Source organism: Vidua macroura, chromosome 3 (assembly GCF_024509145.1).
Source record: "Vidua macroura isolate BioBank_ID:100142 chromosome 3, ASM2450914v1, whole genome shotgun sequence".
Taxonomy (NCBI): Eukaryota; Metazoa; Chordata; class Aves; order Passeriformes; family Viduidae; genus Vidua; species Vidua macroura.
This window is the reverse complement of record NC_071573.1, coordinates 45,795,301-45,821,233: the sequence shown is the minus strand read 5'-3', so window position 1 is coordinate 45,821,233 and position 25,933 is coordinate 45,795,301. Positions and strand designations below refer to the sequence as shown.

The 25,933-nt window shown below is 35.8% G+C and overlaps 1 protein-coding gene across 2 annotated transcripts in view; it reads left to right on the top strand.

Moving 5' to 3' along the window:
• The window catches only part of LYST (lysosomal trafficking regulator), a 77,355-nt gene that overhangs the window by 34,390 nt on the left and 17,032 nt on the right, over positions 1-25,933 (top strand). For both annotated transcript variants that reach the window (XM_053972290.1, XM_053972289.1), the window contains exons 16-38: positions 1,286-1,476; positions 2,999-3,244; positions 4,829-5,002; positions 5,263-5,412; positions 6,021-6,158; positions 7,874-8,072; positions 9,279-9,410; positions 11,525-12,167; positions 12,510-12,687; positions 13,562-13,731; positions 15,169-15,399; positions 16,300-16,466; positions 16,931-17,083; positions 18,279-18,470; positions 18,968-19,146; positions 20,116-20,322; positions 21,599-21,775; positions 22,249-22,325; positions 23,254-23,442; positions 24,173-24,318; positions 24,405-24,501; positions 25,146-25,207; positions 25,568-25,623. In XM_053972290.1, coding sequence (XP_053828265.1) covers positions 1,286-1,476; positions 2,999-3,244; positions 4,829-5,002; positions 5,263-5,412; positions 6,021-6,158; positions 7,874-8,072; positions 9,279-9,410; positions 11,525-12,167; positions 12,510-12,687; positions 13,562-13,731; positions 15,169-15,399; positions 16,300-16,466; positions 16,931-17,083; positions 18,279-18,470; positions 18,968-19,146; positions 20,116-20,322; positions 21,599-21,775; positions 22,249-22,325; positions 23,254-23,442; positions 24,173-24,318; positions 24,405-24,501; positions 25,146-25,207; positions 25,568-25,623 — 4,154 coding nt within the window. The remainder of the gene's footprint in view (positions 1-1,285; positions 1,477-2,998; positions 3,245-4,828; positions 5,003-5,262; positions 5,413-6,020; positions 6,159-7,873; positions 8,073-9,278; positions 9,411-11,524; positions 12,168-12,509; positions 12,688-13,561; positions 13,732-15,168; positions 15,400-16,299; positions 16,467-16,930; positions 17,084-18,278; positions 18,471-18,967; positions 19,147-20,115; positions 20,323-21,598; positions 21,776-22,248; positions 22,326-23,253; positions 23,443-24,172; positions 24,319-24,404; positions 24,502-25,145; positions 25,208-25,567; positions 25,624-25,933) is intronic.

Here is a 25,933-nt window from a genome sequence, read left to right as displayed (position 1 = left end):
TTTTTACAGTAAAAACAACGATACACCCTTTAGCAGCATAATATATCAGGGAGAATGTAGGCAAATGTTTCAGTATTGGATACTTCCTAATGTGCCCTTCTGCCATATTCTCTTGCTTTCTGTTTAGTGCCATAATTGGCAAATTTCTTATTTTTTTAAAAAATAATACCTTGGAGTAGGGGATAGAGAGATAGTGATATTTGCTCTATTGTTTTTTTTCTTAAAGCACTCAGTCTCTTACCTGGAAAATTGATTTCACTTGCCTGCTGCTAACCTGCTAGCTTCAAATTGCATAAAGCTATTAAAAAGCTAACAAAATCTAAACCACTGAATGCTCTGAGTGAAGCAAGCTTAATTCTGGAACTTGTAGCAATACTTTGGAGATTTCTTAGAAGTATAATTCTCCTCCTTCCTTGGGAAGTCTTATCTAGTACTTCTGGGTGTTTGCTTAATGCTGAAGTCTGGAACCCTGCTGCTTTGTCACCTGGCATTTTGGATGACGTGGCCCAGTCAGGACTGCTCCACAAGTGAGATCAGTTTGCCCAGGATGTGTGGTGCATGCAGGTCCTGTGTGTGCAGATGTGTATTTGTGGGCCATAGGTGAGAAACTTGTCATAAATGTAACATGTAAAATCTACATGCCACGTGCTTGCTGCCTGTATAACCAATGTATCCAGAGAGCCCTGGATTTGCTGCTGTACAGTTGTCATGCACCCACACATCAGACCTGTATCCTTCTGGATGCTTCTTTTGAGTTTGTGTTCTCAGGTCACAGATGACCCAAGATGTGCTGCCCAGAAAGGAGAGGAAGGTTCATTTGGTCTCCTGCTTCCTATGGGGTTTTTTCCCATAGGTTCTGTCAGTTGTAGTGAGCTGTTGTTTTTGCATCCTGCTCAGTCACTGCCCAAGTCTCCAAGACAATGCAGCATGTTGTTGCTATCTGTAATCTTGCTATTTGAAAGCTTTGAGGAGGCTTGAATAGGTGACTTTTTAATTTTAAAAAGTGAAATTATTCAGACTTGTTGAGTTTTAGTTCATGCAGGTCATTTCCCTGACTTGGTTTCAGTTGCCTTTGCCACTGAATTAATCTGGCCTGTGATGTGTCAGAAGTCACTGATTTACTGTAGCTAATAGCAAGCATTAGGCTGCACTGATAGTTTTATCATCAGAGACTAAGAAATCCAGTTGGTGATATTCCTTGTAAAGTCTCTGATCCTACTAGCCACTGTATGAATTTTGCTTTATTGTATAGTAAAGAATTAACAGATTATTTTCTGGATCTTAGGTGCAAATATTGGACCAGAGGAAGCATTTTACTTATACACGTGTGGCCCAGACTTCACATCTGTAATGCCTTGTAAATATGGCAAAACATTGACTGACTGCTCAAAGTATATAAGTAAAGAGATTCTACAATGTGAACAAATTAAGGAGCTCTTCATGACAAAAAAGGAGGTGGATGTTGGGCCTCTAATTGTAAGTTTCTACTTAAAAATGGTCCTTAATCTTTTAGAACTGATTAAGAAGTGGGAATGCTGCTGGTTCCCAAAGTGCTTCGTGTGATCAAATCAGAGAGGATCAAATCCTCTTCTCATGAAGATCATTGCAGGGCTCTTCCTACTTATTTTAATGGGAGCTGAACTCCACACAAGGTGACCATTTAATTTTGCTTTAGGTTGGGTTCTGAAAATTTCTAGATGCTCCAGCATCTATAAATAATACTACATATTAAATCACAGTGGGTAAACAGGTACCTCCAAAAGCTTTAGGATGGATACATAGCTCTTCCCTCCATTAGTGTAAAAGTAGCCAAGTACTGCTTAAATTAACCTTTTAAGATTAAAATTGAGAGAAGAGTAGAAATGAGGATTTATCTGGCTTTAAGGAAACGAAAGAATTAATCCAAGTTCCTTGAAGGTTATGGAGGAGATAAGTTTGTGTTACGCTTGTCTGAAAAGTTATTTTCCAGCTGGCAGATACTGCTTTTCTCATCTTTCCTGCCTGAAACAGCCCTGCCAGAAGCAGGTGTAATTGTACTATTGCTAGAAGAACAATAAAATAAAACGTGCTTATCAGTGAAGCCTGCTGTGTTCTGGGAATTCATACACTAGTAATTCCTGCTGTATGAATTGTTCCCACTAGAGGGATTTTTCTGATTTCGTTTTGTAGCTGTAGGCAAAGGCTCATTCTGTCTGGATGTGATCCTTGTAGACAATGGTACTAAATTTTGAGTAGGTTAAGAAGAAATTAATTGGATAAGAGCTTAACAAATCAGTCATGCAACTTAGAAGCTTATTTTGCCTTAAGGAACACCAGATAGGCAGAGGGAAGAACCATGTGCTCAAGTGATAAATCAATCTTTTACTTTTGCAAAGAGTGCAAGCTCCTTAAATGAAATGATTTCTCTATTTTAAATAACCTTCCAAATAAGATAATTTTACATTTCTGTGAAAAAAAGTTAGTTACTTTCCATAGGACCTTTGGTTTAAGTCTCTTCATTAATGAAACTTGTGTTGAGTTTCTCTTATGGCAAAGCTTATTAAAGGATAGAATTAAAACAAAAAGCTGGAGAACACTTGAAAAAACATCAGTGTTTTGAACTTGCCATTTTAGAAAAGGAAACTCTTTACTCAATACCTCTATATGCTCATTTTATTTTAAATTTGTGAGTAACTTTGTTTTTTATGCAAAACAGTTATGTAATTCTTCAGGTGATGAGAGGGGGATCCTTGGTGAAATTTCTTAGTGTTTTCTTAATTTTCTGTGCTTTAGCTATTGCATGAGTTTGCTAAGATCTGGAAATCCTGTTGCATTTTAGTGTACATGCATCCACACGCAACCTCAGTGCATGTTAATGGTAAAGTAGAAATGAACTGCCGAAGTTGTTACTGCTTGCTGTTAGGTGGCTTTTGTGTTTGGCTTTTTGCGTCCTTGTGGGGGGAGGGGAGGGGGGTTTTTGTTAAACTTCTAGAAAAAAAATAAATTCCTTTCTTTTCAGGAGAGTCTTGCTATTGTTTATACCACAAGCTGCCCTGGTCAGTACACCATATACGAGCCTGTCATTAGACTGAAAGGTCAAGTGAAAACTGTACCTTCTCAGAGACCTTTCAGTTTGAAAGAAGTTCAGAGCAGTGTGTTGGACTCTCAACACCTAAAAGCACTTCAGCCAGTGGAATATAAAACTCTTCAGAGCATACTACATGAAATTGGAGGCACTGGTGCATTTGTTTTCCTCCTTGCTAGGGTAAGGGGGCTGGAGGAGTAGGGGGTGTGTATGTGTTTTCCTATGTAAAATTTTCCTTGTCTCTTGTATCTTTTTCTTCCTTGAGTAGAAAATCACATTATTCTAGCTGCCTTGCTCTACTCTGCATGTGATGCTTTTCTGTTAAAGAAAACTTGTGGAAAATACCTGCAGCATAAGACTGCATCATGCACATTGTCTTAAACTGGAAATGTAATTATAATTCTGTTGTATTATGGTTTTTATAATACTGCCAGTATTTAAGATGGAGTTACATTATGATTTGGAAATGGGGCTTTTAAATATCAAAAGAGATTATTTTTAGGGATGCTTTGAACTGATTATATGTTTTGTCTCTGATTTTGAGGCACCTAAATTAATTGCATATCTTTAACCACAGGATATTCACAATGCAAGAATGAATAAATGTGAAACTGCATGGTGTGCAAGGCTTTATATTTTTTTTTAGTGAATAGTGAGAGCTTTTTGGCAATAACTGTTTCACCTGTCTTCAAAGGCTTATCCTAAGAAAAATGGCTATTTGAAAAATAGTAAGGCCATAACTTAGTTACTGCTTAACTGTGGCCTGTACATGGAGAGGCTAATATTTGTGCTAGCAGTAGTCTCTGAAGTACTACAGTTAATTGAAAATACTACTGTAGGCCTAAGACTTGTCTGATTTATATGTCTCTGGTATTGCTCTGAAAGATATGGTGAGAGTAGTAACCAATGCACATTAGATTGTGGTTATAAAGACTCTGCTTGTTGTAATTTTGCCACTGACAGTGAAATCTGAGGTTAAAATCCAAATCTGTGTTATTTTATTATGTAAATTTATGCTGAGTATCTGCTATAGATCCTGCTGAAGACGGTTTGCATCATTAAGGCAAGCAAACGATAGATCAGCTGTGTGACAATACAGGTCTTATAATACAGGTGTGAATGTGTAAGTGCAGCAGAATTAACAGGTACATATCAAGAGAACCTATAGGACCTGAAATCCCATTAATGTTAGATTTCATTCTTGTATATTTTTGGTAAAAATGCTAGTTGCTCTTGGGATTCAAGAATTGTAGAAGGCAAGAGAGAGAAAGGATTCATGGTCTTCATCTATAAAATTGTTAGTCTCTTTATGGAGAAAATAAAACTTCAATGTTAGACATTTAGAGCTAGACTTAGTCCAGAACTTCAGGAACCTTTTTTTTATAGCTTAAACACTTCAGAAATACTTTTTTCAGGGCAAACAGTTGATTATTATAAGTGGCTCATGTATTTCACAAACTGATGACTTTGTAGTATGGCAAGTACCTTCTACTTAAAATTTATTTAGAACAGATTTTTTTTTTCTTTGAAAGGGATTCTTGTAATGGGACTTGTATTTCCTTAGCAGATCATAATTTAGCACAGTAGAAATTAGCACTTCAAATATAATATCTGAATGTACAAACAGACAAAATGAAGGTTACATACATAAACTCAAATGCTATAGCAGAGATTTAATCCATAAGTAGTTATTTAGGCGTGCAACAAAGCTATTTTCTAGATGTTTCCCACTTAAACTGCTTATTAAATTTGTCTTTTCCTCAGGTTGTAGAGATTAGCAGCTGTGAAGACACTCAAGCTTTAGCACTACAACTTATACTATCTTTAACAAAATACAATCAACAGAGAATACAGGAGATGGACAACTGTAATGGTTATTCTATGATTCGTCGGGTGCTGATCAAACCAAAATGCATTGTTGGATTTTGCATGCTGAAGGTAAAGTCCTCTTCTAAACCTGATATTTTGTTCAATATTAGGACAAATCTAGAAACTGAGATTTTAATTGTATATTGGAAGCTGTTTTTATGAAGGCAAAATAGTGATTTGAAGCAAGATTGGTGTTGACTAGATAGATATGTCCTCTGTATCAAGAGTATGCCATCTCTTTAAATATTTTAATTTTTTAAAAAATTGGATCGAACAACTGTACTGCTTTGTTTTGATTCACAAAAAAAAAAAATTCCCCCCTCTTTAAGACTCTCCTTGAAGGATGCTGCAGCGATGAGATTCTCTGTGTAAATGAAAATGGGCAATTCCAGCTTGACCCAGATTCTACTGCTGTTATTCAAGATGTTCAATTGTTAGAAAAGCTGCTGCTTGACTGGAAGATATGGTCTAAAGCAAAGGTAAACACTTTAATTTTGGAAATTCTTCAGGTCTAAAAGTCAATATTTAAAAAAAAAAAGTATTATCATTTCTGAAATTTTTTCCAGTTACATGTTAGCAACTGAAGGAGGAGTAGTAGTTAGATAATTACTACAATTTTCCAAGATTAATGTTCCTTGTTTTTCTTTGAATAGCTGTTTGCAATATCAGTCTCCTATGACCAATGGTGCAGGTAACCTTAGTGTATTAAATTCAGTAAATGTGCTGTCATGCATATGACTTCTTAATTGAATTGTAAATTTTTTGTTGAGAAACTAAGGAGGACCTGTTTTCTCCTGGAGTTAAACTGTTGAAGATAACTGTTCAAGGTTAATATAGCTAAAAATGTACAAAATTGATTTGAGACAAGTCTTTTTTGTAGCTTAATCATTAAAACATGCTAAATTTTCTATGAGCATGACTTTTCTGATTGGTTTCTAACCTGTTCTGACCTGACCACTTGAATTCATTTAGTCATTATCTTAGGTGTAAGACTAACTTGACTTTGTTGTGTTTGTTGGGTTTTTTCCTCAGTATGTAGACTCACAAATATATTTCTGAAGCTACATTCCTGTTTTTTGTTTTTCAGCAAGGTGTTTGGGAAACCCTGTTAGCAGCTCTAGAAATCCTTATCAGAGCTAACCATCACCATCAGATGTTTAATGTTAAACAGCTATTGAAAGCTCAAGTGGTCCATCACTTCCTGTTAACTTGTCAGGTTCTGCAGGTACTTCCACTCTAAAATCCTATTTTGTGCTTGGAAATACTCATTTTTATTTGAGGAGGGTGGGGTAGAAGTGACTAAATTCTATGGCAAAAGTTGAGCAGACTGTCCTCTGTCCTTCCAGACTACTTCTATCTTCAACAGGCGTTGTTGCTGTAAACTGGTTCAGTTCCCTGCTGGGTGCTCCATTTACTGATGGGCAGGAGGGACCAGAGCTTGTAACCATCTGGTGTGATTTGGAAACCTAGGCTCTAGGTTGCTTGCACAGCCATACACCAGCAGGAGCTGAAATGAACTGTCCCTTTGATATAGAAAGACCTGAGATGTCTCTTGCTGCTTTGTGTCTCCATTACTGAAAGCCAGATACTATGCAGGTAGTGAAGCTGTATGTGCTGTATCTCATCAGAGCTAATGGGGCAGTCTGCCTGTTGTGCTCAGTCTGAGTACTAATCTCAAAATTTTGGTACAGTAGTAGCTTCCTCCCTGGCATGGAAATAGCTATGTCAGAAAGGACTTTAGAGAAATGCTTCAGTCCTTTGATAGACACTTATTAGGAACGTGATTTTGAAATGGTTTCCTGATTATAGTACATGTATCTATTTGTGAAAATAATTATTCTAATCACTTTTTCCTATATTATGATTTTCTGTCTTGCATTCCTTTCTTCTCTGAGTTTCTCACTTAAGCACATAAAATGTTTTTTTTCCTCTTTTAATGATGTTTTTTACAAAAATTGTTTCCTCGCTTTAGTATCTGTAAATTTTTCTTCATTTTTATGTAGTGTTCCCTACTTTTGGAACTTGTTAGTGATATATTTAACTTCCCAAATTGTATATTAGTGCAAATGCCTAGATACAGAATTTTTCATAATATTTCATAGTATTTATCCTGTTATTTTGCACATTGGGGGAAAAAGTTATCTTCTTGATTAAAAAACTACTCAGATTGGTCAATGATTTGGCAGTTTTGTGGGGACTGATGGAAAGAAGGTGAGGCCACTCTCTTTGGAAAACAATACTTAAATTAACTTCATTTAATATTTTCTCACAGCAGTCTCAGTTAAGGTGCTTGTATCAAAAAAGGAGGTAAATTTAGAGAAGTTGGAAAGAAATAAGATAATCACCATGCTCACCTTTTGTCAGGGTTTCCCACAAGTTTCTTGAAGTTTTGTTCTAAAATCCATATTCTTTTAATAATTTTTTTCAGGTAGCTGTTGTTGAACTATAGAGAATGCTTGATTAAGCTGAAATTATAAATATAATTATAAATTAATCTCAAATGTGTATGTTCATAAAAATGTCTACTGAAGTGGAAATAGAGTAGACTCTGTGGTACTGTTCAGAATTTTACTAATATGTTTGAATTACTGGTATTGGCAACAATTAATTTCTCTACAAATATGTAATCCAATGACATTAAACTATACTTTCAATGGTGATTCATGTTCTAAGGTTCCAGCATTTCATGGCAGGGCAGTATAGTATGGAGAAGATGCTCATTTTTCTAAAAATCAGCTTGCATAACATATGTAATATTTGGTGCAGGATGGACTGAGATAACATTCTGGATGTACAGTAGCTCCTCTCATAATTAAAGAATACAGCTTTATTAGCTGAGCTTCTTTTCTTGTCTGTTCTACTACAGCATGACATCTAAAAAATAAGTTTGTCATATTAAAATTGCAAGTAGCTTACAGTTGTATTACTCTTTCTTTCTAGGAGCATAAAGAGGGACACCTTGCATCCCTGCCTCAGGAGGTTTGCAGGTCATTTGTGAAAATAATTGAAGAAGTACTTGGTTCTCCTCCAGACCTGGAATTGCTGACCCTGGTCTTCAATTTCCTCTTAGCAGTTCACCCTCCCACTAATACGTATGTTTGTCACAACCCTACCAACTTCTACTTCTCCCTGCACATAGGTAAATATGCACATTTAGATAAACAAGAAGATAAACATCTGGGAATAAACTAATATTTTTTTAAAGAAACTTCCCTGTAATTTAATGACTACATATTAAAAATTTTTGAACTGTTGGAACTTAATACTGTAAACTACTTTTACTTTTCTGAAACAGGTTACAGTTAGACTTTGTGTACTTAGAGAGCTTTCTTCTGTCTATAGCCATAGATAATTTCTTTGGTGGTTATGCCTTTAACTTTCTTAAAGTTTGCTGCTAAATGGTATGCTTAAGTTTAGCTTCCTGTGTGGACATTTGTCTGTGGGCAAATTTAGAAAAAAATCATCTAGCTTACCTGTAAATGGAACTTCTTCAGAAATATGTATTTGGTACTTTCTGAACTTCTACTTTCCTGTTTCCTGTAGCTGAATTCCAAGAAAAATAAAGGGCCCCAGGAGCATTTTTAGCAATTAATGATTTGCACTACAAGACATCATTGTCAGGCACCATCAGTTCATTGCATAAGAGTGCCTGGCAGTGCTTGTGGGCTTTGAGGGGTGCAGACCTAGAACAACAGCTGCTTTAATATATCTGTACTGGATGATCATGTTTGCAAAATGACGGATGTAAGCTTTAAAAAATATTTCTTGGTCTTCTTTAAAATGTGAAACAATGTATAGTCAGTGCTTTAATATTAGCATTGTACAACCTAAGCCATAACTTGGATGATGCTTTCCATGTTTACCTAAGTTTGAATTATTTTCTCCTTTTGCAAATACCTGTGTACCTCAAGTTTTAGTGATCAATTTCAAAGACAGCATAGTTGTGTTTATCTGTATCTGTCCTCTAATACTAACCATTCTAAAACTGAGTAAGGGGAGAATGCATGTTGTGATACTTGAAACTTTTTTAGGCTATTTTAGAACAGCCTGTTGTTTTTGATATGACAAAAAGTAATTTGTCACTACTTGTATGTCTGCAAGGACTGTCATTAAATGTAATTGCTTTAGTACATCATAATATTTTTATTGTTCTAAGATAAATTTTGAAGTCATATCACTAAACCAAAAAGTGCTTTTTCTTAGTTGTTTGGACTTGAGCACTTCTCGTTACCCTTCAGCAATCAGCTCCAAATGCAACCACCACTCACTACTGTGAATCTAATTTATCAGCAATGTAAACATAAAAAGCTTTTATGTAACTTTCCCCCTTATCTTTTCTTTCTAGATGGCAAAATTTTCCAGGAGAAAGTTGAATCACTTAGGTACCTGAGATATTCCAGCAGTGGTGGGAAGTCAGTAGACAATTCTGCATTTATGATTACATCTCCAACAGGATTTACAGCTTTACCACTGGAAGGTAAAACAATACTGGAGAAACAAGGATATTAAGACACAATCTTTTGGCAAATTACTAGAGTACCCTAAAGTGTTAGTTTCCCACTGATATTTTTTATAAAGCTCCCCTGTCCCTTGGAGCTTGATGACTGAACAGCAGAGTAAGAAGGATGGAACAGAACATGCTACCTAAATTGCTCTTCATTCTTAAGTTGAAACAAATTGCCATGATGATGGCTCAGGCAGTGAAATGCACCAGATAAGCAGAATCATTTCATTTGTTAAACAGACCTGCTAGAGATGTATGAGAGTGCCCTGACCAGGCAGCATCTGAAGTAGTCAGCCATAAGCAGCTATCTTATTTGGGCAGAGAGCATTAAGCTGATACGTTTCTTTCTTGTGCATAATCCCTAACATCCACCCATATGTTCCAGATCATGTGTGACTGGCTATATTCTGAGTCTCACAGTGTAATACCTTTTACAATTGATATCGTGTTGCTATTTTGTTTAGGAAAAGGAAATTGAGTCTTCAAGCACTACTTCAGTTGAAACAAGTTTATTCAAGTTTTTTTAATTTTCCAGTAAAGTGGTATGAAGAATATATCACAGTACTAAATTGTGTATAGAATCAGTCCTTTTCCCCATATAGAAAACATATGAAAACTCATTCTTCCAAATAAGTACTTTTAATACTTTTTTAAATGTCAGTATTACCAAATTATTGTTTTTGAACAGATTATTCATGTGTATTAGAGGAATACTCAACATAATTTTTTGTGAAAATGTTTGAGTATTTGTGATTCTTAATTTGAATTTCCAAATTTATATAAATAAATGTATAATTTATATAATCTTATATTTAATCAGGAACTATAATAGTGATAGGACAAGGAGTAATGGGTACAAATTAAGAGGGAAGTTTAGGTTAGGTAGTAGGAAGAAATTTTTCACTGTGAGGGTGGCAAGACACTGGAACAAGTTGCCTGGGGAGGCTGTGGATGCCCCAACCCTTGCAGTACTCAAGGCCAGGTTGGATGAAGTTCTGAGCAACCTGATCTAATGGCACCTCCCATGGTAGGAGGTGCTAGGACTAGAAGATTTTAAAGGTCTGTTCCAACACCTTAACACTGTAAGATTCTATAAAATAGTGGAACGTATATGTGTGTTAGGTAACCTGCTACCTGCATGTGGAGTTGCAATTTGTTGTACTACCTGCTAATGTGTGTTAAAGCTTGAACATAAGACTGCTGCAGCTGTGTAGATCTCCCTGGGTGAAGGGCAGTTTGGTCTGGCTGTGTTGGCACATGTATGTGTGTAGGTATATTCATGTATTTCTTTCATATATTTCATAGATTTCTCATAAAAAATACATTCCTAATGCATCATCATTGCATTAGTACTAACAGATGCATAGTTTTCAAAATACTTGTGAATGAAAAAGTTCTCCTTTTCCTAGTCTAACAGGTAACTGCTTCTACCAGTCTTCTATACAGACATCTTTCTCTCTCAAAAATATATTTTGTTAAAGACTTGTAATATGCTCTGAAAGTTTGACTATTTCAGGTCAAAATGTGTAGTTAAAAGCAAGCACTGTTAATTAAAACATGTAGTTATTTGTTCTAAATTTGAAGTATCTGTAAAACTTTGGTGCAAAAGAGTTCCTGAGTAGTAATTTGATGTCCACTGAAACACTGCAGATTAAACCTCTTACACAAAGTTTGTAATAGAACAAGCTGCTTTATTTGACCCTGCTTTGAGCAAGGGGTGTGTAGACACCCTCCACATCTGGAGGTGTAGACACCTCCAGATGTGCTCTCCACCTTCCATGGTTCTGTAAATGTTCCTGCTGAGAGTTAGGTGAAAGGATCATAACTTCAATCTAGAAGCTCCACTACATTGGCAAAGATTACTTTGCTTTTTGTTTCTTTCACATTTGTGACTTGCTAAATATATGGCTGCATAGTAGTTTAATATCTCTACTTTGATTAACCAGATCTGAGCTTTGTTAGGCATTGAATCAGTTTTTCTCATAAAATTAACTTGGGACTCTACAATTTTAAATATATGAAGAGTGTAACATTAATAGAAAAGCTGGGTTTTAGTGTGAATGTTTAAGATGCCCTTATTTCTCTAGGGAGCACTTCCAAGGCTAGTGTACAGCAGAAGATAAGCTCTCAGGCACCTAGAAGGGTTTCTAAAAGCTTACCAGCATCACCTACTTCCTCACCCCAAGTTCATCGAAAAAGACTGACTGAAAGAATGGGAAGCAGTGTTGATGACCTGCAGATCCTTGGTGAGCGTGACTACATTGATCTTCAGGGTAGAATTGGTTTTGTAGAAAGTTCTGAAACTATAAAGAGAGTACAGGAAGAACTCTTCCTTAGCAGCTGTGAGTCTGCAAAAACAGTTTGTGACTCAGAGCTAACATCTGCCGAAACATTTGAGGATATTGCAAAAGAAGTAGAGTTATCTGAAAGCGCATTAGAGAGTAAAGAAGCTGATACAGACCTGAAATGTAGTGAAGCTGCTGGTGGTGCTGGTGCAGCTGAGGCATCACTGCGTCGTCCTGACAATCTGAAAGGACTGGCTTCATTTCAAAAGGGGCAGAGTAATTTTGCAGGGTTGGGTTTGGCATTCTCTGTTCTTGGAGCATCATCAGCCATTGCTCGCTGGCCAAGCTTTGCTGACAAGAATGTTCTTACTGAAGACTGGGGCAGTCTTGCTTTTTCTTCACCTAATGAGGATACCCCAAAGCCATCTGAAAGCCCTGATGACAGGTAAGCACAAAAAATAAGTTAACATGAGCATTAATTTCACAGTTCTTGCATTGATTAATATTGCATAAAATTTTAAATTCTGAAAACTAAGGGAATGTGTTCAATGGCTGTCATACACAAATTTATTAGGCTTTTAGTGTATAGAATATTCTGTTGTTTCATTTTTTACTGTATTTACATAACAAATTTTAAAAATCAGGATTTTTGCTAGGAAGTTCGGAGTATTGGAGAAATTATGTATTCCAAATTTCTAACCTGAACCCTTTTTCTGTCCCTCAATAATTGCAATTTTGCATTTTTTAATCTTTCCTGCTGTGCTGAAACCTGTTCCTCTGTTTTCAGATGTGCAGAAGACTATCTTGTGCTTATCTGTTGCGGGTTATATGATCTCTTGCGTGGAGTTCTCCTAATTCTACCAGATATCATGCTAGAAGATGTGATGGACAAACTTATCCAACCCGATTATCTCATAGTTCTGGTGAACCACCCATCTCCTCTCATACAACAAGGAGTCATTAAAGTAGGCCTATATCAAATGTTTTCTCCTAAAAAGATGTGAACCAATATGGTTACTATGTTGGAAATGTGGCGGGGTTTTAATATTTTTGTTTCCTTTTCTTCAGTTTTCTACATTTATTTCTGAGTTTTAAGATGAGTTTTCACCCTATGGATTAAAAAAAAAACCCCAAAAACAAGTAAACAACAAAGCAACATAAACACAGACTCTTTGTATAGATAAATATAGTCCCTAATGTAAGCCAAAGGCCTTAAGAGCTTATTGATAGCATTACCATTGTAAATGGAAGCAGCAATGCAGAAAGTCAGTGACACAAAACATGATGTAGTGTGTAAAAAAGTGCTTGCACCTTAGTTTGACTTGTTATAGAGTTGACTGAGTTATTCTGAGGAGTTGTCCACACATTTGTGGACTGAAGATGGACTTGGGGCTTCAAAATGTTTTCAGAGATTTTTGTAGTATTAAGGACAGCGTTTCTGTAGATAAAAAACTTTGAGTAGATTTCTGTTTTAATTTGAAAAAGAATAAGACTGTATGGCCTTATTGACAACAAATATCATGCATGCATTTGCATGCACACTGAAGTGTAAGATTGAACAAATATAAAAAAGTTTGAGTATTTATGTACGCATTTGCTAACTGTTGGGTGTGATTTCATCTGCCCCAAACATGATGAAAAATGTGTGTTCAGGTCAAAAATGTATTATCAAATATTAATTTTAACAAGGACAGTGTAGAGTGCAGCTGCAATAGTATGATTGATGTTTGCAATCTTGAATTTAAAAAAAAATATTTCAATGACAGACAAAAATTTAACTTTCAGGGCAGTTATATTAAATGTTTCATTCTTACACCATGATTATGCTTTTTCTTTTAGTTGTTGGATGCATATTTCAACAGAGCAAGGAGGGAGCAGAAGGAAAAATTCTTAAAGAATCGTGGCTTTTCTTTGCTAGCCAACCAGCTGTATCTTCATCAGGGGACTCAGGAAGTTTTAGAATGCTTTTTGGAAATGCTTTTTGGCTGCTCTGTTGGCTTGGATGAAGAGTAAGTAATGCTGTGCTTTTATGTCCTGTAACAATATGTGAGTTACAAGCAGTGCACTTTGCTGGTCAACAACCATAAGAAAGATTCATTCAAAACTATTTTGCTATGTTTTGCTTGTTTAACATGGACATGTATTAAAATCCTTAGGGCTGTTGTGTGGCCCTTAAGTTGTTTGTAAGCAACTTCACCTGATGGAGGCTGTCAGCAAGGATCTTGTAAATGCTCAGATTTTGAGTGCCTCAGAGGCCTTGAACTCAAATGTTGTGTAATCAGTTTAATTTTCTCTGTCTCTGATCCTACAGGAAACTGATTTGTATCCTTAAAAGTTTTAAGTAGTAGTCACTAGACTTCTCTTGGATTTTGGTAGGTAATTAAAGAAAAATCTTGATGCCACAGCTGCTTCCTTGTCTTGGCTCCAAATTTGAATGGCTGTCTCTTTTAGGGAAAAATCCCAGAGATACACCATTTTCATGAACCAAAGAGCCACCTTATATTGATAGAAAAGGAGATTACCTTTAAGCAGTCAGCTATAAAAGTAAATGATATTTTTTAGAATTAGTCTGCTACTTAATGCTAGTACAGAAATCACATATGTAAATATAATAATTGGAAAAATATTGCAAAAAGTTCCTTCTCAATTGCTGCCTCTGCAGGATTTGTAGACAAGTTACTTTTGCCTCTTGACCTGATCTTCACCATTCAAAACCATTTCTTGTTTAACTGCAATATTTAGTCATGGCTGCTTAACTTGTCCCAAGGCAGAGAACTGTTACTTCTTCAGGATTTATTATGTGGCCGGAAAGATAATTCTAATGTCTTAAGTTTTATGATTGTATATAATAGTCATATGATGGGCTGATAACCTTATAATAGTAATAATAATAGCAGTTTCTTGGTGTACAAATAAAACAAGGTCTGAAGCACCACTTTGAATTCTGCAATCACTATAAGCCAAGTGCCAAACTTAATTAATCTTAATTAATCTTCAGCAGTAATGGATATAGAATATCAAACCTGCTGCCAGTCAGTATATTGTTACAGTGATGACAAGCTGTATCTGTTCTCTTGATAGTGTCTATGTTAGTTATAATAGTGACATTGGAAGGGTGATGCAACATTCTTCTACACAGATTAAAAACCCCTCTGTTTTCATGAGCTATTTTCATGTCTGTATTGTAGACAGTTGGTAGTTAGCTGAAGCATCAGATTTATTTTTTAGGCACTTCATTTTTTTGTGACTATATGAAAAATTTATTCTTCTCTTATTGGATTTTTTAGTAGATGGGTATTGTTACTACAGTGAAATGTAGGAAATTTCCTTGGACATCTTTGCCAAAATACAAGCATATGATACATAACTGGTATTCCAGTTGTCTGTACTGTTTTTGTTATCAGATTGTTCTTTAGGATGCCATTTACTCATATTTCTGTTAATAGATTTGATCTGGAAGATGTCAAGAATGTTGGCCTCTTTCGAAAATGGTGTGTCATTCCTGTTCTGGGTCTAATAGAGAATTCACTCTATGATAACGTTCTGCTGCATAACTGCTTCTGTCTCCTTCTGCAAATCATAAATTCCTGCTCAAAAGTTGCAGACCTGCTACTTGATAATGGTTTGCTCTATGTGTTGTGTAATACACTGGCTGCTCTCAATGGACTGGAAACAAAGTGAGTATTGTTTTTGTTGCTATCAAATATTCTAGGCACAGCCTTAAGGCTAGCAAGAAATTACTGTATTGCATTTTTTCTCCTTTTTAAAATTATCAGAGAGCGTGTACAAAATACTGGGTTTGAGGTTTTCAACTTTGTACCTGTTAAGCTAATGTTTAGTCAGTTCAAATAGTAGAATACAAAATGTTCTTTCCATACCTTAAACGTTCAAGTGAAATGACATTTTAAAATGCGAGTTTGTCACACTGTCTTTACTTTCAATGCTTTTCTTAATAAACCTGAACAGTAAGATAAAGGCCCAGGAAATGGTAGCATTCTACTGTCTCTATGGCCAATATCAAAACTGAGGAAAAGTCTCTCCTGTACTGCCTATGATTTAATATTTGAGATTCTGACTAACTTCAATGACTTTATTAGTGATAAAGATTCTGTACTTTAAAAAAGATTATACAGGGAACAAAGGAGAGACAGGGTTTTATTTTATTTCATTAGTAGGTATCCTGAAGAAACTGAAAGGTTTCCTTTTTACCTCAACATAGTTGAGGTATGACTACAAAATTAGATTGTCCTGATTTTTTTTTTTTTCTGAAATATAGGATTTCAGACTTCAACTTAAAAATCTGATAGTAATACATCATTGCTTTTCCAATAAAACTGTGCTGCACTCAACATTAGAACGCCTCAAAAATTTGCAGACATACAATCTGTCAAAGTTAACATTAAAGAAATGTCTTGAATTATAATGTTCTAGTCTTCAGCAGTGATATTTTTATATGAAGTACAATAAAATATTAGGTACAGTTGGCAGAAGTAGCAAGGGGAATAATAATGGGTCTTGTTAAGAGTTACAATCTACTAGAATTGTCATGTTTCTGGTAACTACAACTTTGTTTGCAGCATTCCCTTGAATGACTACAAGTTACTTGCATGTGATATACAACAGCTGCTGGTAGCAGTTGCAATTCATGCCTGCAGCTCCTCAGGTTCTCAATATTTTCGTGTTATTGAAGACCTCATTGTGCTGCTGGGTCATCTCCAAAACAGTAAAAATGCAAGGATGCAAAGTAAGTTGTCTGCTAATTTCTGGGGTCATGGGACTGGAAAATTAAATCCCTTCCCCACTGTTTTTTGTTTAATATTCCTGCTGAGGGAGAAGGGGGAGTTTTCTGGTAATGAATCTTTCTCTTCTAAGTGGTTCTCAAATTAGGAGTTTCCATTAGGAGCCTGCCTTGTGGTCAAGAATTGTGTACTGCTAATCTGAAAAAACAGTGACTGTAAAAGTTCTTTAAGGATATTTAAATGAAAACATTCTGTACAGTTTCATTTAGTTGTAGAGTGATCAAATTCAATGGCTTTTCTATGACAACTCGTTTCTGTAGTGTCTATCTCTGGCATAGTGAAGTGACTTTGTGTGACTCCTGTGGAATCTAGAATTTTCTAGCTCTTGACACATGTTGTGGTTTGACTTGTTACAAACATCTGGTAAAAATTCCTGAAGATGTCACGTATACTTTGTATGATTCTCTAGATATGGCAGCTGTTCTACAGTTAAAAGTTCTTCAAGCAGCCATTGAGTTAATAAAAACCACAGCAAGCCAAGATGCTCAGGAGCAGGCCAGTTCAGCCCCGGCACCCTCAGCACCACATTGTGCAATGTTTCAAAAGCGCAAAGGCATCACGGGTGAGTAGCAGAAGTGTGCTTGTGCTATTTGTGCTTTCTCCTGTATGTATTATTTGATGATTCCATGGTATTACCTTCTTTGGAGATTCTCTTAAATTCACAAGTTGTTTAGTAAAGATGTTTTTAAAGTAATTTGTAATGCTTGTAATAGCCAACCTCACAGTAAGTTAATGCCAAAATCAAGTTAGTGCTTGTAACTAACACAACTATGATGTGGGGATTGCTTTGTTGCACAACTTTTCATTAGAGACCATCTTGAAATAAATACCTGCCACTCCAAATTTATACTTGGAAGTGCCACTGTGTTTTAAAACATGTGTTGAGTTCTAGCTTTAACAGTAATACTTTCCCTGTATTTCATAGCTAGTCAGTCCTTCTGTAAAGGTTTTGACATTGGATGTAAGTTGATTTTATATGTCTCTTACAAATAAAGCTGCATTAAAGACTTCACAGAAGATACAGTTTAAAAACCTGGCAAATACTTATTTCCTGTTTACTATGAGAATGTTTCTCTTGAGATGGTCAGCTTTTGAGACCCCCTCTCCATCAACCTACTGAAATATTATATATATATATATATATATGTATATATGTTCAGTACAGTGGAAATGTTTTAATATTAGTGAACTTGGTAAGGCAGTAAAGGTTAATAGAAATGGGTATTTCCAAAGGAAGGAAGGACAGTCAAGGCCTCCCAGTTCATGTCAGGAAAATTCTGAGGAATATTCTTGTGAGTTTAGATACTTTGCTTCTATTAGTGGCAATAGGTATGCTACAAAATGTGTTTGCTGACATGTCTGGCTCATTTGTGCTGATGAACCCACTCTGCAATATGCAAGATTCTGTTCTATCACTAATTTTTAATCCCTTATCCTATTAATACAATAAGAGGAATAAAAGTAGTGGGTGTGAATGTTTAGCACAAAGATATGGAAGTCATACAATAAATCGTGTCTTGAGACTAACTCATTCATGGTATTGCTTATTATTTGAAATTTATATATTTATTCTCAAAGCTTTAAAAATTAAAAATAAGAAAGACAAACACCCAATGACACTTATGTTCCCTTTAATACTGGTATATTTCACATTTTTGTTTCATTAAATGATGTGAAATCTTTGGGTGAAAGTAGTTGCTGTGTGTGGAGGTTTTGTGCATTTTAGTAGAATTGTATTCATGCTTCTCTCCTTAAAGGTTCTAGGAAGTTTTCACTTGCTCAGTCTGATGCTCTGCTGGTGAAAATGCGCTCACTAGCAAGTGAGGAATTCAACATGATGATGCAGCGGAGAATGAGCCAAGAAAATCCTATCCAAGCCACTGAGTCTGAGTTTGCACAAAGGTTACAGAGGCTGACTGTTTTGGCTGTTAACAGGCTCATTTATTTGGGTAGGATTTCTTTTTTGTTTGTTTCTGTTCAAAAGTTCTTGCTTTTGGAATGCTGAAGTGTTAGAGAGGCAAGTTGTTCTAGTGACATAAGTTTAATGGATTTAGCCATAAAGCATCATTCTCTATGATTTGTCTCTCCGTATTATGTAACTGGCAATCTGGGTAATGTTTTTATCCGAATGAACCAAACAAGTTGTTTTATTTCTGCATTAGTCCATTTGTGTGTTAACTGCCTGAATTACTCCATGAAGATTTAACTGCCAAAGGGAGCATCTGCTCTCTTAAAATACAATTTTTCTACGAAATGGCTACATTGGTTAGCAAGATTTGATGACTTTGAGAGCTAGATCAAATTCTGCAAAAGCATGCGAGAGTGTAAGTATCGTATATATATATCAGTAAAGGCAGTTTTTGATATAATATATTGCCAACTAAAGGTTTGTAGGATTGTCTTGCTTGAGATCGTACTGATCAATATGTACCTCTTAAATTTTAAGCCTCTACCGAAGACTGCCTTGATGTACTGGGTATAACAGAAAATACAAGTCAAAGCAGACTTTCAACATCCCAGCTGGAAGTTCCCGAAGAGGAAAGCCAGCAAGAACTGACTAGCAGAATAAATCCTTTTCTTAAAGAAATGGTCAAAATGTTGGTGGAAGGAATCAAAGTATCCGTTGTAAGTAATTAGACGCTGTCCACATTAAAGCATATTTCATAAGGTTCCTTTATTTGGAACTTTCATGCATAGTGTATTCTGTCCATTAATGCTTTTCTTACTGCCTCTATCCATTCAACTGTGGCATTAAAAACTGTGGTTTCCCAGTTACTTTGCAGTTGTAAAATAAAATATGGATCTGTTCTGATTTTTACCTTTACATTTAGCAAAATTCTTCTTGAACAAGAACACAGAACTTAGACTTTCTTGTACTATGAAAATTTGTTTGGTCTCTTAAACTTCAACATTTAGGTTTGCTGAAGCCTATAAAACCAGATCTTCTGTGCATCTACAGGTGGTGGAGATTTTTTGAGCAATTCGTTTATAGTATATTTTAGAGTTGGGAAGGAGAACTTTCTCTTTTTTCAATTCTTAATAAAGCAGTGAAAGTCTTCTAACATGCAGGTGTTAGCTTGTCAGGCATTCCAAGGCAATCCATTTTTGCTTGAATAATACTAAGTGTATTATTACTCTTCCTTATGTCATTTTAGTAAAACAGTTCTACCTAATTTTCTTTCTAGCCTGGAAGAATTACGTTTGATAGGTGTATTAACTTTCCCTTGTGCCATATTTCTAGTACTTTTCAAAGATAGCAAGTTTTTTCTTGGGAACACACACACCTCCTTCCAATGCCTGGTTTCTAATCTTTTGAGGTAATCCATTCAGAAACTAGTGATTAATGTAAAAGGGCTGTTGATTAAAATGAGCAATAAAGAAACCCTCTGGTTTTTTAATCCTCTACATCACAATTTTCACTTTGTGGATTGTTTTTTAGGATGCCTTTTAACCCATAATAATAGTCACCATATTAAACCAAAACACTTATTTTGGTAGCTGAAACTGTCTTGCATTTTGATCATATTAATGTGAAAAACTTGATAGAAGAAAGTCCTAATCATGTAATATTAAAAAGTTGTCTCCATTACTTAGGGCACCAGCAGAATGAGCACTCCAAAACAGCAGTGGAACAGAATCCTCTTGTTATGTAAGGACACATTCCGTACACAGCTTGGGAGGCTTCTTGTGCATAGCTTGTCTCCTGTAAGTCCTCTGCAGGAGAGGAAGCAGGCTTTGGAGATGGCACATGAAATAAACCAGCAAGAGATTTTGCATGACTGTCTTAGCCCAACTTTGCAAGTAAGCTCAAGAGTTTTTGAGAGAAGTTTCTAAAACCTATATTCATTTTTTTTTGGTCTAGATTTTATGGTTATTTAGAAGTGCATGTGGCAAGTTGTTCACTGGTACTTGAGCAATGTTTAGTGACTGACAATTGTCATACAAAACCTGTGTTTACTTCTGCAATTGTTATACTATCCTGTGGACAGATGGAATTAAGTCTGGTTGATGCCATTCTGCATCATACATATCCCCTGTGCTGTGCAGAGACGAAAGGTGATACTAGTTTTAACATGAAGAATTTTACTGAGGAAGCTGGGAATTACCATACCCTAAAAAAGCAAATTAAGGAAGGAATTGACCTTGCTTTGGAACTCTTAACTGCAGATTTCCTGAAGCTTGTAAGAATTGATTGCAACTAGATTTTAAGCAGTCAATCCTCAACCAAAGCAATACTCTCTTTTCTTACTTAACCTTTATTAGATCTTAAAGTGGGATTGTGTATTCCATGTTCGTAAGTTAAAAAGCTGAATAGGTTCTCCCTGCTTTTCTGAGTTTGTCAGAAGAAAGCTTCTAATTGTGCTATGATAGTGCAAGCTTGAAAGCAATAATTTCTTTGAGTCACAAGGAGAAATCAGGTAGGAATGTTGCAGTTGGAGATCTTCAGGAACTGCAAGAATGAAATAAAAGACATGCCACAGATTGAGTCACAATATTCTAAGGAGAGAAAGTATTTATTGGATTAGTTCATGGCACTCACGTATTTCTGATCACGTGTACATTATTCAAATAAATAAGTTTTATCATGTAGGAAAAGAGCTGATGTACTAGCAGTGGCTTTGGTGTGGGAGTGTTATGTTGAGTGCATTTATGGCTTATGTCTGCTTAACTTCATTATCTGTCAGCTTTAATTTGATTAATCAAATGAGGTGTAGGTTTATTGGCAGGCAAAATTAGAAGTCTCTAGCACATAGAGACCTGAAGTATAAATAAGGTTGCAGGAACTGAGTACTGGGGGGAAAAACAATTTTCTTGCAAGCCATTTGAAAAGTCACAAGAGGCTGGGGTAAATTTTACCATGTGAGGATAAGATTCAGCATATTTTTCTAGTTTTATAAAAGTTTATCTTTAACCATTAAAGCTGTCTTTCTCTTTAAATTAGAGAATAATTAGAAGAAATCTGCACAGTCTGACTAGAAAAGGGAATAAAAGTGGAGGGAAAAATATTGCTCAGTGTTCTGGAAATGAGCATGACTGTACATCTGTATTCTCCTCTTTCCTTCTTTTCGTCTTCTAGCATGGGCCTAAATTAGCGCTCTATTTGTATGAGTTAATGCACAATCACAGCGATGGAATGACCAAAGAACAACAAAGAGCAGCAAGAGACTTAATGAATACATTGAAAAGTTGTGGCTATAAATGCATTCCCCTGAGTCCACGACCAAAACCAGATTTAATAAAAGCTTTGAAAGAGGTTTGTGAATAAAAACTTTGCTTTAAAAACTGGGTGTATTTGAGATAGTTGTCATATATAGGATCAGAGTTTAACTGCAGATTGCGGTGTTCTTTGGTGCATGGCTTATGCTTTTGGGAATTCTCTTTAGGTTCTCAATATTTCTGTCACATACTCTCAACTTTTCACAGCAAGCTCACAAACTTCTTGGTTAAACATATTATTTATTCCAGAGGGACATGAGAGTTCATAATAAGCTACTAGTATCTCTTATTTTCAAGAAAATAATTTTTGATTTCTTGCAAAGAGAAAAGTTTATATATAAATATAATAAAATGGCAGTAATGAAAGGAAACCTTGCTGGTTTTAAGTGCTGTGAAGATATCCGTTGAACAGTATTGTCACTCTTTTTAAAACTGGCATACCCTTTTGCCCCCCCCTTCCTTATTTTGTCCATCTGAAAGAAGAAAATAATGTGTTAAACTTCCATTCAGGATCAGAAGAAATATGAGATGGAAGAAGGTGTAAACAAAGCTGCTTGGGAGAAGACAATGGCTAATAATCGGCAGAAGTAAGTATCTTAGAGGCTGCAAGAACTTTAAGAAATGTTCTCTGTTCAGCACTTCCCATTGCAAAGTTGCCTGTGTGATTATGGATGGGGTTTTTTTCAAATTAACAGTATCAGTAGCTTTCAGAGTTTTAAGTATGCTGTTATTGGCATACACATTTTGGTAGGTTGTATAATAAATGGCATTGTGTGAACCTCAGTACTGGATTGGTTTTTTGCACATTTGGCATTTTACCCTTAATTTTATGACTATTGCATCTGTCCAATCACATCTCCTGTTGCTGTGGTCTGTGCAATTAAATTTCCCTGCAACTAACCCTGATTTTCAACAAATGAAATACTGTATTCACTATGCAATTTGAATAGTTTTTGTGAGCTGTTTAGATTACTGGTCATTGGTATAATTGTAAATTTCAGTACCTTGTGATAGATTGAGTTTTCTATTAATTTAGATTTCAGGCTTTGCCATAAAATCAGATTTGAGATGTACACACAATGTGCTTTAAAGTAAGCAAGTGTAATAGATGTCAAGGTCAGCTTAGTCAAGTCCATGCAGACGAGTATTAAGACTTTATTATGTTGAATGATTTAGGAGACTTAATCAGTGGTAGATTAGAGTCCTTTAAACAGTTAAAGTCCTTAAAACTCCAGATTTTTATTGTAATGTGTGTACATGAATTAGTCAAGCACATTAAAACATAGCCATTGATCTTCTGACTGGCTTGTTTTGTCTTTGGCCAAAAGTAGTAAGTTTTTTGATGACTAAGAAGCAGAAGGTATTCATGAATCTTATTATGTAGGCTAAGTTGTTCTGCATCTGCTGTAACAAGAACTCTACATATCTACTGCCAAACTGATTTTATTTTGAGGCATTTCGGTCTTTACTTTTTCAGTGTGTTTATTTGGCATTTTAAAACACAACTTTTCTCAGTCTCTTTCAGCGTCTAGATACAAAGTCTAAAGACATTTCTAAAATAGCTTCAGACATCACACAAGCTGTGTCGCTGTCACAAGGAATGGAAAGGAAGAAAGTAATCCAGCACATCAGGGGAATGTATAAGGCAGAGCTAAGTGCCAGCAGACATTGGCAGGAACTTGTTCAGCAGCTTACGCATGATCGGTGAGTTTTCTCATCTCGGGGAAAAAGTGAGAGAGACTTGATGCCTGATGTGTGCTTCTCATTCTACTCAGAGGCATATGACATGGAGATGATACTAAAATTAGAATTCCTTCTGCTAACCATCTGATAGTTAGACTTGTAAAAGACTTGATTTTTCTTTTACCCTATCTTTTAGGGTCAGTAACCAAGTAGTATTTCTATCCCATTTAGACAGTTTTTTTCATCATATACATTTTGCTATGCCTAATACAGTGAAGAGTTTCCTAAAGTTTTCATATCTTGCACAACATGGATGGAGTAAAGAAACATTTTTGGGATAATGTTATTCACATTAGCATCTAGATGCTCTGTTCACTAAGTAGTGTAGAACAAAGGATATTAATGTTGATAAGAAACCAAACTAGGGTATTTTCAGCACTGCAGAACTAGTATTGTCTCATGTTTGCAGCAGAGTTTTCAAAATAGTATTGGATGCATTGTATTGATGTTTTCATTAGAGTGAGTAACTTGAAGAACAGTCTTACAGTAGCAGCTTGTGAAAAGTCATTCAGTGGAATAGCTCATGAAAATAAACTACAGAATTCAGTCTTTTAATACTTTTTCAGAAATAATTGTCCAGTGTACTTCTGTGCAACTTCTGTCTTTCTACTTGTTAAAGAAGAGCAGAATTTATGAGCACATATACTGCCTCTGCTGCCAAACTCCTAACATCTTTTTTTTTTTTTGTCAGAGCACTCTGGTATGACCCAGTCTATTACCCAACTTCTTGGCAACTGGATCCAACAGAGGGCCCAAACAGAGAGAGGCGACGCTTGCAGAGGTGCTACCTGACTATTCCAAACAAATATCTTCTCCCAGACAGGCAAAAACAGGAAGGTAATTAAAACATTTTCAATGCTGAATGTAGCATAATGTCTGAATTGTAATGACTTACTACCTTATTATTTGTGATGTCTTTATAGGTGTGATAAAAACTCCATTGTCTTACTTATTTGAAGACAAAACACATTCTTCTCACTCTTCTACTGTAAAGGACAAAGCTGCAAGTGAACATATAAGGTATGTTTTGGATAACACATGCTTCCCTTTCCTGTCTTTTCCTAGGCAAGTGAAACAGCTGTCTAAAAAACATTTTTTTGTCTTACAAACATTTTTTAAAAAATGAAGTGGGAAATGAGACCAGTGTCAAAAATACTAGGCATTTTGCTTTACTCAAAGCAAAAGACTAGAGCTACCGAATACCATCTAGTACGCTGTGGATAGGACCTATGGGATAACCTGATGAGATCTTATTTTTGCTTAGTAGCACTGCCTGTCCTAGATATCTAAGATCTGGTAGGTCTTTCCATCAGAGTTCAAAAGCAAATTCTTTCCATCCTCTCTGCTTTTATCACTTCATTACTCAGCTCTGCAGTTGTCAATTTGCCACTTGTTACAGGCACTAATACAGCCTAAAATAACTGCAGAGAACATGTAAAGAAATAAGTACAAATACACTCATAAGCAAGTCTAGAAAGCTGAGGTTCTATTTCTTTCCCTCTTGGGATATGAACCATTAGTCATGTTGTTGAACAGTTTTTCTTCAGCTGTAACTTTGGAGTCTGTTTGGTTTAGGTTGGTTTTAGGTCTGCCAAAAGGTAGATAAATCCATAAGGATAGGCATTTCCATGATCCATAAGCATTTCCACTTTGAAATATTTCAGAGTTAATCGAAGATGTGTAAGTGTAGCACCTTCTAGAGAGACTGCTGGTGAACTGTTGCTAGGTAAGTAGAATTTTCATTCTTTACAAATACATTTTCGGTCTAAGAGTCTGCTGTATATATAAACCTGGCTAATTTTTTTATAAGTAATTCTGCTGTTGCCTGACTTTGTGGATTACATATTTTATAGATCAAATTTGCCCTTCTTCTCTACTGTTTGCATAAGTGCTGTTTGAACTGCCAGTAAGTTTTAAGATCTGCAGACCACTTGCTAAAAGTGTGGAATCATAATTGTATTTCTGTCAAGTACTGTATTGCCCCAGGTACTATTCTTAGCATTCTTAACTCATGACTACTGTTTATATAACCCAGAGATGCACTGTGCAATATCATGTACCTTTTCATAACTATTTTTTACTCTAGGAAAATGTGGCATGTATTTTGTTGAAGATAATGCTTCAGACACAATTGAAAATTCGGTAAGTGTTAGAGCATATTGTCCAGCTTTAATTTTTCCAAACTATAGCCATGAGTAGCTTTCTTCTTCAGCAATTTCCCTAGAGTTAGATCTCTGGACAAAGCTAGCCAAACTGATGAGTTTGGTTTTTGTTGCTTCTGTTGACCCTGGCTATGGAATTGGTGGTGATAGAAGAAAACAGGAAAGATGTGGGCCTGGGACTGGGAGGGAATGAGGAATGGGTGATGTGAGAGGCTTCTGCTTTGATCTTTGTTCATCAGCAAAGTGCACAGAGTTTGCTTTGATCTGTGCCTGAGAACTTGCCTTAGTGG